General features: G+C 43.4%; 1 protein-coding gene across 2 annotated transcripts in view; it reads left to right on the plus strand.

Moving 5' to 3' along the window:
• Positions 1–16124, plus strand: part of LOC144783789 (uncharacterized) — a 226454-nt gene that overhangs the window by 150186 nt on the left and 60144 nt on the right. For both annotated transcript variants that reach the window (XM_078662488.1, XM_078662489.1), the window contains exon 3: positions 1649–1775. In XM_078662488.1, the coding sequence (XP_078518614.1) occupies positions 1649–1775 (127 nt within the window). The remainder of the gene's footprint in view (positions 1–1648; positions 1776–16124) is intronic.

A 16124-nucleotide genomic window follows, 5' to 3' on the forward strand; every position in this document is an offset into this window, starting at 1 on the left:
AGGGGAATGATGTCGAGGTCTGTTTTTTGGTACTCATAACCCATATTTCCATTGTCAATCTGTCTCATAAAGGTACCATTTGAAGAAACAAGAGGATTTGTATTGCATACTAATACCGGTTTATATCCGGTAGTCCAATTCCTATATTTTCTGCGCTATTCAGACTTTCTTCCCCATCCATATAAGAGTTACTTGCGCTCTATAGGGATTTCAACTGTTTCAGGGATTCTCACTGGCAGGGCTAGGAAGGCGTACAATAATCTGGGCAGAATGATTATTTTAACGCCAGCCATATAATGTATAGGTTACGTCCTCTGTTCATATTGGTTGTTATGGCATTGAGCAGACTAGAATAATTTTTGTAGTATACGTTTTGCAGTCAAGGAGTGATAACCATCCCTAAATGTGTGAAAACTTTCAGGAGATCAAAGCGGCACAAGACAAGTCTCAGACCCAACTGTATGAAGACTTACGCCCAAAAATTATAACCAGTTTGAAATTCCATTGAACATTGTTTAGATGTGTCATAAACGTTGTACATGCCACTTACTATACAAACTTGTGTTTTCTTCTGTTGTTTCACTAATGCAGTCATATAGTTTCTAACTCTGGCAGTAATTGCTTTATTGTGGTTATGTCTTGAATGTCTCCTCTCAAAGCCACACACTTCAAAATGTCTTGAGTGTGCAGCTTGTTGATGCCAAAAAAACACCTTTAAAAAAAAAAAAAAAAATAACCTTCATGAAAGAGGAGTTTGTTTCTCGGTGTGTCGCGCTTTGTTTTCTGACATTAATTGATCTTGTCCTGCATGGAACGTTTCTTGCCCTCATTCTACCCAAAAAGTACCTTCTTCTCACCCCCTAATAGAAACTTTATCTCATAGGAATAGCGAATTATAAATGGTGGTGGGAAAAGGGTCTACATACATTTTGAAGCAACACCTACTGTTTCTCAAGACATAAACTCTCTTCTACTCATTGCTGGAATGGCAACAACATTATTAGTCCATACGTATTTTTTGCCAACATAATCTGCCAATTGGGTTTGAAGGAAGGTCTCTTTTTCATCCATTACAAATATTAGTATTACTGTTCTTAGTGGTTTCATTATTATGAGTCCTATTTCGATAATGCATTTTTTTAACAAATTGGTTTTGTGGGGATGGGTGAAGACAGTAGCTGGCAAGCAAAGAAATAAAAAAGTTTTCCTGGAATTTGTTGTTTGTTAATGAAAATTGGGTAACCGTATGCGACACCAGTGGTGTGTAGGCATCATAAGTTAACTGATAACAAAGGTCCAGTTTAATGACTGAATGAGAAGCCCTCTGTGTTACCATTTCTCAGTACAAGATACTGGCCCAGCTCTGACCTGGCTTATTCAATAAAATGTATATGGAGCTAAACAAGCTTAGACAGAACTTGGTGGTTTGATGGTTTAGGTGCAAGTTGTTAGTGTGCCATTGAGGACCTACTTTTGGATTCTAGCTTTTTTCATTTACATTGCTACAATTTAGCGCCATATGATATAGATATATTTTGGTTTGGGAAAATGAGCTTAACAATTTTAAGGGGAAAGTTGTAAAAGTAAATTAGAATGCCACCAGGTGCCAGGTCTTTGATGCTTAGGCTGAGTGTGTTTTGCTTTTCAGATCCCAATGTGCTTTGAAGATGTTGCCTTCCTTTTCTCCGATAAGGAGTGGGAGACCTTACAGCCGCATCAGAAGCAGCTTTACAAGGACATGATGCAGGAGAATTATAAAATTATGGTTTCCTTGGGTGAGTAGCATTTTAGAATAAACTGAAACTGTGGATGTGGCTCCAATCTCTCCTTGTTATTGTCCCAGATATGTTGAAATTAGTTCTGTGGTCTCAACTGCTCCACAGGGCCCAACAATGTACATTGTGCACTGTAATACCACTTTGGATCACAGGGAACACTAAGTAGTTACAGGTGGGTGTTCCTGCCTTGCTGTCTCAAAGCACTCCTCGTGGAAAACGCCTTCGTTGACCAAGCTATGCATGACAGCTCTCTGAGCTACAAGTAACTGTTTTTCAGCCTAACCAACCTTCCAGGCAACTGGACGGTGATGCCCATCGATCATCAAGGCTGGATTTCCCAGTTGCCTTTACCCCTAACTGTTTGACAGACATCCTCGTGTAGATGCTTTTTGTGCCTCGGAAAGGCTCTTAAAGTGGCAGAGTACCAACACAAAAATGTTTACTTTAATCTAGGAATTACATTATGGCATCCTTGCAACACATTACATATAATTCAATAAAAATTGCGTGGAGCGCCCACCCTAATGATTTATAGATTTTTGGGGGGGAGAAAAGTTGAGATACACAGACAGTACTGATAAGTTCGCTTTTAGCTCTTCTGTGAACAAGATTTTAACCACAGTTTCGACCAGGATCCTACCTTTGCCTACACCAGGAGTAGAAACGTAGGTGAACTTTTAAAGCACCAGGGATACCAAATACCAACACAACATTTTCTGGCACCAAACCTTGTTGGAACTGTAATAACTGTAACAACGTAATAAAAGGATCATATATCCATCACCCAAATGAAAGGGCACAAAATCAAGATTAGAGCAACAGCTAGCTGTGACTCTTCCAACGTTATTTATGCACGCAAATGCCCATGTGGTAAGATCTATATAGGTCAAACAGAAAGGAAAATCAAAATACGTTAGAATGAACACAAGTCAAACATAAGGACTAAACAAATGAGATCGACAGTGGCTCAACATTTTGTGGAAGCAGGACATAACATTAGCCAACTGAAATATTGTGTATTGGAATGTGTAGAAAAACGGGAAGGCAGAGATAACCACAACTTCCTACTGCAACAGGAAAACTTTTGGATTTCCCTTCTTGACTCCATTGTGGTATATAAATAAATAATACCGGATCTATTTTTGGATGAATGAATGAATAACAGATAGCTCAATAAAATAAGAGTCAAGATTCGAGGTAGTAGGAGTTTCTGCAGGTTTATTACAGCATAAGGACAGGATCAGGACAACCTGCATAGGAACAGAGGTGACAGGGCCCAGCAGGACAACTGGGGCCCAGCAGGGGAAAAGAGGCCCAGCAGCTGCTGGGGCTAGGTCTGGGATGAGCGCGCTAACATTCAATAACAAAACACAGGCATATATACATAGCGCGAACACATAGCATTACATTGCAGTAGGCGTAGCAGTGGGTGGAGCAGAAGGCGTAACGCGTAGCAGTCGCGAAAGATAACAGTAAAAATGGGTGTAACTGGGAGTATACATAGACATGTGATGCAAACGTAACAGAATATGTCATGAATGGACGGAAACATAGGAGGGGGCTACCTAAGGAGCCGGGACCTCTAACCTAATGGTGCGCGAAAACTGGCAATGACGTGTTACTAGGAGAAGCTGGGGGCTATGAACTCTGTGCTAGGAGCAGAGACTAGAGTCTGGAGGGTCGGAGCGACATGTACCTAAACCCTATCTGGTATCTGATGTTTAGGGAACATGTTGATATAAACTAGAAGTCATGAGGGGAAAAGCTAACTTGATTCTAAGACTGGACCATGCATTATTCTACATGTAGTGTGTGATGAAGAATACTAAATGACCATTAAATACAGTATTTCTCTAACGTGGAGACGAGAAGGCTAGACAATGACGGGAACTATTGATGCAGTTCAGTAGCTTAGGAATGCAGAGGAGGACTGAACTGATAGCTGGAACTATAACATACTTTTGGCAGACTCAGAGGCAGAGCCAAGCTGCACCGGGCACTGCGAGGCAGGAAGTAAGTGAAGGGTCGAGGATACAGGTGGGGGCTGTATCGCTCCTCAGCGAGGCTTTCAGGAGACAGAAGCTGAATCCAGGGTCCGGGCCCTTTTGAGGCCTGGAAACGGGGATTTTATAATGGAATAACGTGCACACTGGGAAACGTGGTAACATAACTTTACATTGGCCTGATATTCGTAGTATTCACGAGGACTGGAAAATAGCATACTAGAGGTGGACACAACTGGAATTGCGTCTTTAATCGGACATGGGGAATAACATATGCATATTGGTCATGCACACATAACATATGATGGATGAGGCGTAGGGACACAGAACATGGCAAAAGTTACTTTTCCACATTCCCTCCTTGTCACTACGTTTCCATCAGGAAACATCAATTTTCATGATACCATCTATCATTTCATACAGTACCATTTGCTCGTCTCGAATTGTCTTGGAACGGGATTTGGAACGGGGCTTGGGACTAGGAATACAAGAGGTAGCACACATGCTGCAAATCGCAGGGCCACATTGTATACAGAGGCAGCAGCTAAATATGATCGCTACTGCTATACTTAGAAAGGACAGGACTTTCCATCCCCATGCGGAAATTATATTCCAGAACCAACCGGACCATGTCCAGGTGCCTGGATCTTGGTGTAACAGATGGGCAATTTTATGGAGTCTGGTTATAGCTGAATAAACAGACGGCGCGTAATTTAGAATGAAAATGCAGCAACTAGATCCGATGACTCTACAGGCCCCGCCCCTATCGGCCAGTATGACGTCAAGGACGAGACGATTTTGCAAAACGACAAATCTCATAGCAGATTGTTCTTCGGTTAGGTTACCTAGAGCAGAGGCAGTCTCATTAACTACAGCTTCAAGGGTTCTTGTTAACCTACGGATCAGTTTACTATTCTGGACAGGTCCTACAAAGAAGAAGAAACCTTTATTGAAATCTGTATACTGTTCTAGAGTAGTTTCAGTATAATCGACAATTGGGGACTCCCTTCTATGTCTAATGTGTACTAGATGTGTGTTTCTGTGATAATCAGATGGGGCTAGGAAAACAGGTGGCAGTAGGAAGGCAATGTAACAGGTTCCCTCCCAATTGAGGGGCAGACGGACATATGCAGTTTGACCACAAATAAAATAAGAATGACGTGAAGCTTTGAAAATAGATTTCCCACTGTCACTATACTTGATAACAGTAGTACATTCACTATGACCTATGTGTACAGAACCATAACTACGGACACATAATTCGCCTTTGACTGGTAGTACTGAAATAGCAGGTAAGTCTGGAGTAGTATCAGACTGAACATTCAGGACCATGAAATTCGACGAATAATTACCTAAATTATATACTTCGTTTTCTAGATCTAAACCTGTTCTGTGGGGGAAACCTTGCTTGTCTGGAAAACATGTACTGTTAAGAAAAGACATATCTGTTGAGGATGACGTTAACGTGGACCATGCTCCACATGAACCATTGTGTGAGAATGGATAAGGAAAAAGTGGCAGAACTCCCTTCGGTGTCTGGAAAGGGGGGAGTCGACCACACACCCAACAATTAGTGGCATTGCTGGTCTGGTGTGAATAATGTAACATACGGATAAATGTGTTGTTGCGCATAGCGAGGCGGTAAGAATATTCGTGAGGAGGCAGATCACTAAACGTGTGCTCTACTGTAGCATTAGTAGACATATTTACATGAGGAACTGGAAAACACAGGAAAAGTGCGTAACTAGTGCAGGAAATCATTATGCTGATGAATAATACGAAACTCAGAAAAACGATACATTGAAGTGAACTTCGACTGACTCTCTCACTATGGGGGTCTATTTTATACATGTCAGAAACAGTCTAACCGTTTCACCTAGGGGAGGACTTATACAATCAAACTGACTGACTTATTTTACTAGACCTGAGCTTTAACTTATACTCCTGTTGCGGAGTTTTCTCTAACAAGGGAGGGGTTGTAATAATGTCTTGTGCGGGACAGTCCTTTAAAACAATGTTCTGGCAATCTTTCGAATCCTGGAAATCCTTGGAAATGTTTTTAGAAATTGGTTTCAATCCTTTGAAAAGTTTTACATGAGAAAGGTGGACCCACCCCTTCCTGCCTTCCAACTTGACGGCAGTACGGGTGGTCAAGAGGACCTGACGTGGCTCCTTCCAACGTGGTTCCAGCGGACTTGATCTGTCGAAATTCCGGACCATCACAAGGGAGCCTGGAACGATCTCATGCGGTGCCACCTCGGTATTGTCTGGAAATGCGGCGGCAACCTGTGAACGACATGAGTTGAGGGCAGACATCAAGGAAGCTAGGTAATCTGTCAGCATATTACATGAACAATCTAGAATCATCCCCAGAATTCTGAATCTTGAACCTGATTTTAAACAATCATTTAGCCAACCACCACTTTTTGCTTTCAGCAGAGCTAAGAACCTGGGAGAAATCCTACAAAACCCCAGCACGGACAAGACCACTTACTCTGGTACTAGACCGTGCCTCAACTGCGGTCACTGTAATAACATCATCAGAGGCAGTAGCATAAACCACCCATCCAAAGGCCATCGAATCAAACTCAAGGTTAATGCAACTTGTGAATCAAGCAACCTAATATACGGGATACGTTGCCCGTGTGGCAAGATGTATGTGGGCAAGACTGAGCGCCGCATCAAAGTGCGCTTAACTGAACATAAGTCAAACATCAGACTAAAAAATATCAAATCAGCCTTATCACTGCACTTCACGGAAGAGAAACATAACATTTCACAGATCAAATTCATTGTGTTGGAAACTGTTCCTAAAATTGAAGGTCGTGACAATTCCAGCCATCTACTCCGCAGAGAAAATCAATGGATCCAGAAACTGTCAACCCAGAAGCCAATGGGCTTGAATGAGAGAATTGAACTTGCATGTTACCTGTAATTAATTGCTCCTATGATCATTTATTGTGCCTATTGCGTTGGTATATTTCACACAGGACACTCATCACACTCATCCCTAACTAACATTAGGCTTAAGGTCTAACACTCGTTGATACCATCCACCACTACGGTGGCGCAACAGACTAATCTCTCAACCTCACACTCCCCACATGCAACACACAGTGGATCGAGTCCTTTGATTTTAATTTCATTTTTTTATTTTTTTATTTTTTTTGCGTAGCATACTCCAGATTATATTGCCAACTGGTAAACATGAGTTCGTGCTAAATTGTTTTACCTTTTGGAGTGGGCATCTAGCTGCAGATGGATATCTACCCTCGCTTTAGCGAGTGGAACCACCCAACTACGTTTAGTCTTTTTTCTATCCTTTTTGTCATGTGACTACCCACATGACCAGATAACTCTCTGTTTGAATAGGGAAGCGCGTCTTCTTCGTGCCGCATTTACCGAAGTGAGCACTGGATTATTTACACCCGGAATCTAACTATTCAGGTTAGTCTTATCCCAACGTTTTTCTCACTGACCATCCCTCTAATAACGCTTTTAGACCGCGCAGACCGCACTAATAGTAAACCAGTCCCTTTACTTTCCTTCTAGACTTCGAACCTCTGATTTGGAAAGGCATGTAAGTGACACTGACACACTGTTCTTTATTTGAATGTTTTCTGTTGCAATAACCTGTCTTTGGTACAACGAAGTCCAACCAATTTAACAACTGACTAGTACATTACATTTTTAGCCTAATGCTAATGAGTTAACCATGTTGCTTTAACTGTTTGTTTACCCGTTTTTAATCATATATTAACAGTCACTCATCATATATCTTTTGTAGTGTCGTCTCCCTGATGAAGGGCATGAATCTAATGCCCGAAATGCATTGGTGATTTTGAAATGGACATTGCCTGATATTATCAAATTGTTTGCAAAAATAATCAAAAAAGACTTTAAATGTCAATCATGAAATAAAATGAACATTTGAGAAAAACCTCAAACTGGAAGTCTTCCTCATTCAGAAGACGATTTAACGAGTGCCCACGGGGGATGATTCTAGATTGTTCTAGTCTCACTATCTCAGCATTGTATTGACGTCGTGGGACCCTCGACGCCACCCTTTTGGTGCACCAGAACCCTCCCCAAATTTGGTTCAAATATCAAATAACTTTTGAGCTGTGCATCCATCCAACACCAATAGCATATTACATGAAACATCGGTAATACTTCGGGGTCTAGGAGTACCCCACATGTTAGGGGGGCGGCCGAATACGACCTCGTACGGGGACAAACCTGATCTGGAATGTGCGACCATACGCATATAAAATAAAGCGACTGGCAGAGCTATTAACCAGTCCACACCTTTGTCCTTACAGACTTTTGCAATACGGATTTTCAGAGTCTGATTATGTCTCTCTACGAGACCGGCTGCTTCAGGATGGCGTACACAATGGAACTTCCACTGGTACCCTAACAAAAGGGAAACGTGCTTCATTAACTCTGAGGAGAATGGCTGACCGTTATCAGAATATACGACTCTAGGGAGTCCGTATCTAGGGAAAAATTCACGAACCAACTGCTTGGCAGTGGTCGCGGCTGTGTAATCTGGGACTGGATATGCTACTGTCCACCTGGACAAAGCGCATACAACTACAAGGACATACTTGAAACCTCGACATCGCTCCATTTGAATATAATCCATCTGGAGGACCTCAAAAGGGTGGTCAGGGGGCTGGAAACCACCTTGTTCCACCGGGACACTTTTACCTGGATTAAACTGACAACATATCATACAGGTACGGACTTTCTGCTTGGCTGCAGCTCGTAAATGCTTGTTGAACCAAATGTTCTGGATACTGTCTAACATAGCTTTTTCTCCTAAATGTGCTGGACTATGTGCGGTATTGATAATGACTTGAACCATAGAATCAGGGAGAAACCATGTGGCTCTACCCTTCGTTAACCATCCTTGATCTGTCTGGACCCCTCCTTGTTCAGACCATTTCTTGATTTCATCGGGAGTAGCATGTAACTGTATATCTATGACATCTTGTGTAGGGTCCTTAACTGTCATGCATGTAATCGGATCTGGAGTACGTGTCTGATTAACTGGAATGTCTGGAGTCTGTGCTGTAAGCTTGGCTGTGCGATCTGCTAGATCATTACCTTGGGAAATAATGTCGGTGACTTTCGTATGTGCTTTGCATTTCATGATAGCAATAGATGTCGGTAAATGTATGGCATCTAACAGGGCTTGAATAAGGAGACCATGCTGAATCTTGGTTCCATGAGAAGTCATGAAACCTCTCTCCTGCCAGAGCACTCCGAAGTCGTGTACAACTCCGAATGCGTAACGTGAATCTGTGTAAACATTAACTTTCAGGTTCTTGGCGTGTATACAGGCTTGTGTCAGAGCGACTAGCTCTGCTGCTTGAGCGGACAGGGTGTCAATACGGTGTGTTTCAATAACTTCAGTGTCAGTAGTCACTGCATACGCGGCGACTAGTTCTCCTGTATTAGTTCTCATACATGAACCATCTACATAAAGTGTCAGGTCAGGATCTGGTAACGGAATGTCTGTCAGGTCTTGTCTTGGCTTCGTCGTAATGTTAACTACTTCCACACAGTCATGTGGGTCTGGATTTGAATTAACTGATGGTAACAGTGTAGCAGGATTCAGAACGTTGCAGCGTCTAATTTCTATGTGTGGCTGGAACAGTGTCAATTCATAACCTGTTAAACGTGCAATTGTCAAGTGCTGAGTTTGTGTTCGGTTTAAAAGAACTTCTACTGAATGTGGGACTTGTACAATCAGGGAGTGTCCTAAAACTATGGAATCACTTTGTCTGATAGCTAGTGCTGTGGCTGCAACTGACTTGAGGCACGCAGGTAACGCCTGGGCGACTGGATCTAGTGTGCTCGAAAAATAAGCACAGGGCTTGTATTGTCCTGCTTGATCTTGTGTGAGAACAGATAATGCTGTACCTTCGCGTTCAGTAACAAAAAGTGTAAAAGGCTTACTGTAGTTCGGTGTAGCTAGAACCGGAGCTTGACATAGGGCTTTCTTTAACTCGTTAAAACTAAGTGTATGTTCAGATGTCCAATGGAGGACAGTCGATACGGCTGCCTCCTGTGTCGTTAACTGTATCAGTGGCTTGGCTAGAAATGCATACTGGGGAATCCATTGTCTACAATAAGAAGTAAGGCCGATAAAGGCACGTACCTCCTTCTGGGTTCTGGGCTGGGGAAGACTCGCTATTAACTGGATACGGTCGGGTGTCAACTGCCTACCCCTCTTGGACAGCAAGTGTCCTAAGTATACCACTTGCTGGACACAGAATTGAAGCTTCGAAGGTGACACCTTGTGCCCCATCTCGGCTAGAAAATACAAAACTGTAAGGGATGCTCGCTCGCAAGCACGTTCAGAACGGGCAGTGATCAGTAGATCATCGACATACTGGAGCAGGGCAGTGTCAGTTGGCATGTGAATATTGTCTAGTTGTCTCTTGAGTGCTTGACTGTAAATACTAGGACTTTCTGTGAAACCTTGAGGAGCGCGTGTAAACATATAGCTCCTTCCATTTAAACAAAATCCGAAAAGAAACTGGCTGTCTGGATGAATAGGAACACTGAAAAATGCATTCTTAAGGTCTATGACAGTGAAGAACATGGCTTCGGAATCAATGGCTGTTAACAGGGAAGAAATGTCTGGAACAACTGGGTACTGAGGAATAATACATTTATTAAGCTCTCGTAAATCAATCACTAATCGATATACTGGGGGTGCATTTGGATCAGTACGTTTCATGACTGGAATGATCGGAGAATTACATACATTGGAGTCAGTTTCTACAACTACTCCTTGAGCCATGAGCTCGTCAATAATTTTGGATAAGGCTGCTACAGCCTCAGGTGGCAATCTGTACTGTCTGATTCGGGGTAACACTACACCTGGCTTGAGTCACACGATGGGGTGTGATTTGCATGTAACCTACATCAGTTGGACCTTGCGCCCATAAATGCTGTGGAACATTAGACAATCTTGAATCAAAATCTCGTAATACATAGTGACCCTTAAAGTCACGTAGGAACAGACGTATTCCCTCTGGGGAACAGCAAATAACTGCACCTAACTCTTTCAGTGTCTTAATGCCTAATAGATTTTCTGGACATGACTTAGTAAGTAACAGATCAGTAGTACGGGACAATGGACCTACTTCTAGAGTGACTGGCTGTGATATCTCGTTAACTATTGGTTTTCCTGAAAATCCAAGGGAAACATTTCTTGAGCCTGAGAGTGGAGCCCCTGGAACTTCGGCGTGACTAATTGTGGTCCTACTTGCCCCTGTATCAATCAAAAACTTTCTGTCTTTCCCTAATACTTGACTGTGAACATAGGGACCTTCTTGATCTACAGGTATCTCGATGAGAGGCAAGCCTACCTCCCTCTCTAGGCTGTTTCATGAATATGACTGGTACTCTGGATACTCGGACTGTGCATACTGGTACATCTGTGACGTAACATGCTGTGTTGCAGCAATAGGCTGCGGTACTGAAACTGTCTGTTGTGCATTCTGTGGCTGAGGAATCTGTGAAACTTGTTCTTGTCTTGGCGGACGTGGTCTTTCTTTAGTCTTACCGGTAGCTATGTTGTGTTTCAGAACTGCACACTCGTTTATAAAATGACCTGGCTGTTTACAATAATTGCAGTTCCCTTTAACGGGAGCTGCAGGATGACTGGCTTGATTGGCTTGATTTGGACCCCTCTTCTGACTGTCTTGAGGAACAGATTGTGCAACTAGCACTTTCATTTTCGTGTCTTTCATACGTTTTCTTTCGTGCTCTTGCTCTTCTCTGATTCTATTCTGGTGATACTGGAGCATCTGGAGCATCTGGGACGGAGTATTTGCTTGCCAGGTGCTTTCGACTTTCAAAACTCGATTTTTAATTTGTGGACTTGAATTCTCGACTAATTTGGTAACGAAAAGATGAGGGTATGACTCACTACTTGTCTTGAGACCACTATTAATACTAAAACATTTTTCAAACCTAGAATAATAATCACTAATATCTTCATCTTGTTTCTGTTTACAGGCTGAGATTGCATCCCAGTCTTCTTTCCTCGTTGTCAATAATCTGGGTAAAACTTGAATCAGTAATTCTGGTAATTCTTTACATTTATCTCCAAGACCGGTACCTGGTACTCGTGCCTTGTCTTCAGCTTCTAGAGCTGTCCAATCGATCTTTTTCTCTCCCACCTCCCATTCTTTTTCCTTTAACTTTTCATACACCCCTGCGGGTAACAGGACCTTTAACATTTTAATGATGTCTGGGTAAGTGTATTCTCCCATACGGAGCATGTCTTTTAATTCTCTATGGAACCCTGCTGGATCTTTGTCATGACAGGGAATTAATTTCTTCATTTCAAGAAGTTCCATCTTTGAAATCGGAGTGTATACAAACACTCGTTGCATTACGCCCCCCGCCCCTTGGACTGGGTGGACTTCTCGTAACGGATTCTGTCTGTCTATGTAAAACGATTTACTTTCTGGGGGTGAGACATGAACAAAATGCGGGTTCAAAAACGTTCTATATTTGTGGCGCTGTTCTAGAATGACACTAATTAAATCAGTACCTAGACCTCTCCATCTATACTGGAGTAACTCGTTCAGGATATCGTGCAACGGACCTGGATCAGAATGTTGACCCTCATACAGAGTGATGAGGTACTGGATCATATACATACCCACCAGTCGTTGCTCGGCTGGGGGCAGTTTCAGAAACATTTGTGCCACTATTTCGTCTGGAAAAGTGGTAGAATCAGTAATCCATCGGACTGCTGATCGGGCTAGTTCTTGTTCATGCATGGTACTTAACTCACTATAACCGACTCGTGATTTCAGAATGTGGTCGGTAGCTTGAAATACTTGTTCTAGAGAACCTTGTTCTGGTGCTAGATGAAAAATAGACTTGGGTTCTAGACGTAAATGGCGATCTGGAAATCTGGATTTTCCTACATACGCTATTCTGGCGGGATTCTCGTTCTCTTCCTCTTCAGGATCAGAGATACTTTCTTTCTCGCTTACTTGTGCTGCTTTACGCTGGTCGTGTAACCTTATTATTTCTTTACGAATTTTCTTGTACATACTCTCCATGGCACCGACGGTCTTGTGCTTACCCTCGGCTATATTATCACTCCACCTTGTCAGGATTCTCATTTCGGCGGGATCTTTAGACGGGTAATCTTGTTCTCTTATTAGACAATTTATCAGGAACTTTAATATCATGAGCTGAATCTCGGCTTTCCTTTGAGGCATAATCTCGCCAATACTTTCTGGATCATCCCCTGTACGGATGAAACGATATATTCTGTCTAGATCTTCTTTCATATTCGGTAAGGTGACTAGATACTCGGTCACCCTCCTTACACGTACGGAATATAAAACCATATTATACTCGCCTGGGACTGCGTCATAGACACATTCGCCAAGGGCTTGTCTGATTTCTGTGACAGACTTATTACTTTTAGGAGTACGCTGTGATGCTTGAGCATGTAATTCGAGTGCTGATAAATGCTTGTGTGGCGGCGGGGTTTGAGGAGTAGCTCCTCCTGCGGCCCCTAGACTGGAGTCGTCTACTGAGGCTCTACGTCCTGGCAGAGTGGGAAATGGAACTGTAGGCTGGACCGGGGGTACCGTAACAGGTACTCCGGTGTCTGGAGGAGCGGGAAGTGCCTGATTTACAGGGACTAGCGGAGCGCGAACAGGATTTGCATATTCTGGGACTGTGTCGTCCAGATAGGACGAAATAAAAATATCAGCTGCGGTCGGTTTGTGACGTAGCTTGGTCGGAACTAATGGTGGCGGGAAATTACTGGATGCCTCTGGGGTCGCTTTTGGCAAACCTTCGGCAAGGAGAGGATACATACCCTTAATGAGGGCATGCCTCTGTCTGTCTGACTGTTCGGTTTTGACTTGTTCACCTATCTCGATTAATTCTCTCTCTTGGCCTCGTTCCTGGGATTCTCTACATAACTCTGACTTTCTGACTTCCTTTTCCGTTCTTTTATGCGCTTCTTTACGCCATAACTCGATGGCATCTTTCTGTGACTGTCTGGCTTTCTTTTTCCATAATGCTTCTTCTACTCGCATGATACATTCGGCATCCCATGTACCCGATACGGGCCATCTATACTTTTCTTCTAACTGTTTGGTGTACTCTACCCATAAATCTAGATACATTATGGCGCTTATGCCATGTTTCTGATACATAAAGTGACCTGGACTGTCCCTAGGTGGGACAGGAACTGCTTCCTCTAACAGACCCTTTCTAGTTTTTAACTGACGTAACTTGGAAAATATAGGCATGACTGAACTGTAATCTGGACACAATACAATACACAATAAAAACACGAAATCACATCGCACTCATACCACGACAGTAAAATACATGAAGAACATTTATAAATAACAGTTCGAACAGAATATTACCTGGAATACTGAGAACAGAAATAGAACAGATTTTCTCGAGAACGGAACAGACTAGAGTTACTGGATGCACTGCTGTAACAGTACGGAACATACCGGTCCCACAAAGGGACGCATCAAGACCCGTATCCACCTAGGTGAACACTTCGTTTGTGAGTCTGGGCACCACCAACCCACGGACCAGGAGTCAATTTAGATTGGTCCTGTCTAGATACTACCCCAGCAATGGTACTCACCTGGCAGCACGGAACGGAAGGCCTCGGACGGGACTGGACTGCTACGACGACGAACTTCGGACTTCAGTTACGGGTGGGCCTCCGGATACCTCGGACCTTGGACTCTCGGCTTGGGCTCTGGTCGGGACTCGCCGCGTTCCTCCACCGTCTCGTTTGGATGCTGGACCGCCTCCTCCGTCTCCTCCGTGGGCCTGAGGGATACTTGGAGCAGAAATATCTGCCAGTGCACGGTATGGTTCCGTCACGACTGCAGAGGGTCAGGGGGTCGGCGTGGCTTCACCGACGCGTGGGGAAAGGGCAAGTCCCTGTTCGGGCGCCATTATGTGGTATATAAATAAATAATACCGGATCTATTTTTGGATGAATGAATGAATAACAGATAGCTCAATAAAATAAGAGTCAAGATTCGAGGTAGTAGGAGTTTCTGCAGGTTTATTACAGCATAAGGACAGGATCAGGACAACCTGCATAGGAACAGAGGTGACAGGGCCCAGCAGGACAACTGGGGCCCAGCAGGGGAAAAGAGGCCCAGCAGCTGCTGGGGCTAGGTCTGGGATGAGCGCGCTAACATTCAATAACAAAACACAGGCATATATACATAGCGCGAACACATAGCATTACATTGCAGTAGGCGTAGCAGTGGGTGGAGCAGAAGGCGTAACGCGTAGCAGTCGCGAAAGATAACAGTAAAAATGGGTGTAACTGGGAGTATACATAGACATGTGATGCAAACGTAACAGAATATGTCATGAATGGACGGAAACATAGGAGGGGGCTACCTAAGGAGCCGGGACCTCTAACCTAATGGTGCGCGAAAACTGGCAATGACGTGTTACTAGGAGAAGCTGGGGGCTATGAACTCTGTGCTAGGAGCAGAGACTAGAGTCTGGAGGGTCGGAGCGACATGTACCTAAACCCTATCTGGTATCTGATGTTTAGGGAACATGTTGATATAAACTAGAAGTCATGAGGGGAAAAGCTAACTTGATTCTAAGACTGGACCATGCATTATTCTACATGTAGTGCGTGATGAAGAATACTAAATGACCATTAAATACAGTATTTCTCTAACGTGGAGACGAGAAGGCTAGACAATGACGGGAACTATTGATGCAGTTCAGTAGCTTAGGAATGCAGAGGAGGACTGAACTGATAGCTGGAACTATAACATACTTTTGGCAGACTCAGAGGCAGAGCCAAGCTGCACCGGGCACTGCGAGGCAGGAAGTAAGTGAAGGGTCGAGGATACAGGTGGGGGCTGTATCGCTCCTCAGCGAGGCTTTCAGGAGACAGAAGCTGAATCCAGGGTCCGGGCCCTTTTGAGGCCTGGAAACGGGGATTTTATAATGGAATAACGTGCACACTGGGAAACGTGGTAACATAACTTTACATAGGCCTGATATTCGTAGTATTCACGAGGACTGGAAAATAGCATACTAGAGGTGGACACAACTGGAATTGCGTCTTTAATCGGACATGGGGAATAACATATGCATATTGGTCATGCACACATAACATATGATGGATGAGGCGTAGGGACACAGAACATGGCAAAAGTTACTTTTCCACACCATGAAACCTCACGGTCTCAATGACCGCATGGAATTTTTATGTTACTTATAGAGACATTAGCCCAGTGACTGTCATTTGGTTCTTTACATTTATTAATATGCG

Source organism: Lissotriton helveticus, chromosome 10 (genome assembly GCF_964261635.1).
Source record: "Lissotriton helveticus chromosome 10, aLisHel1.1, whole genome shotgun sequence".
In the NCBI taxonomy this organism is placed as follows: Eukaryota; Metazoa; Chordata; class Amphibia; order Caudata; family Salamandridae; genus Lissotriton; species Lissotriton helveticus.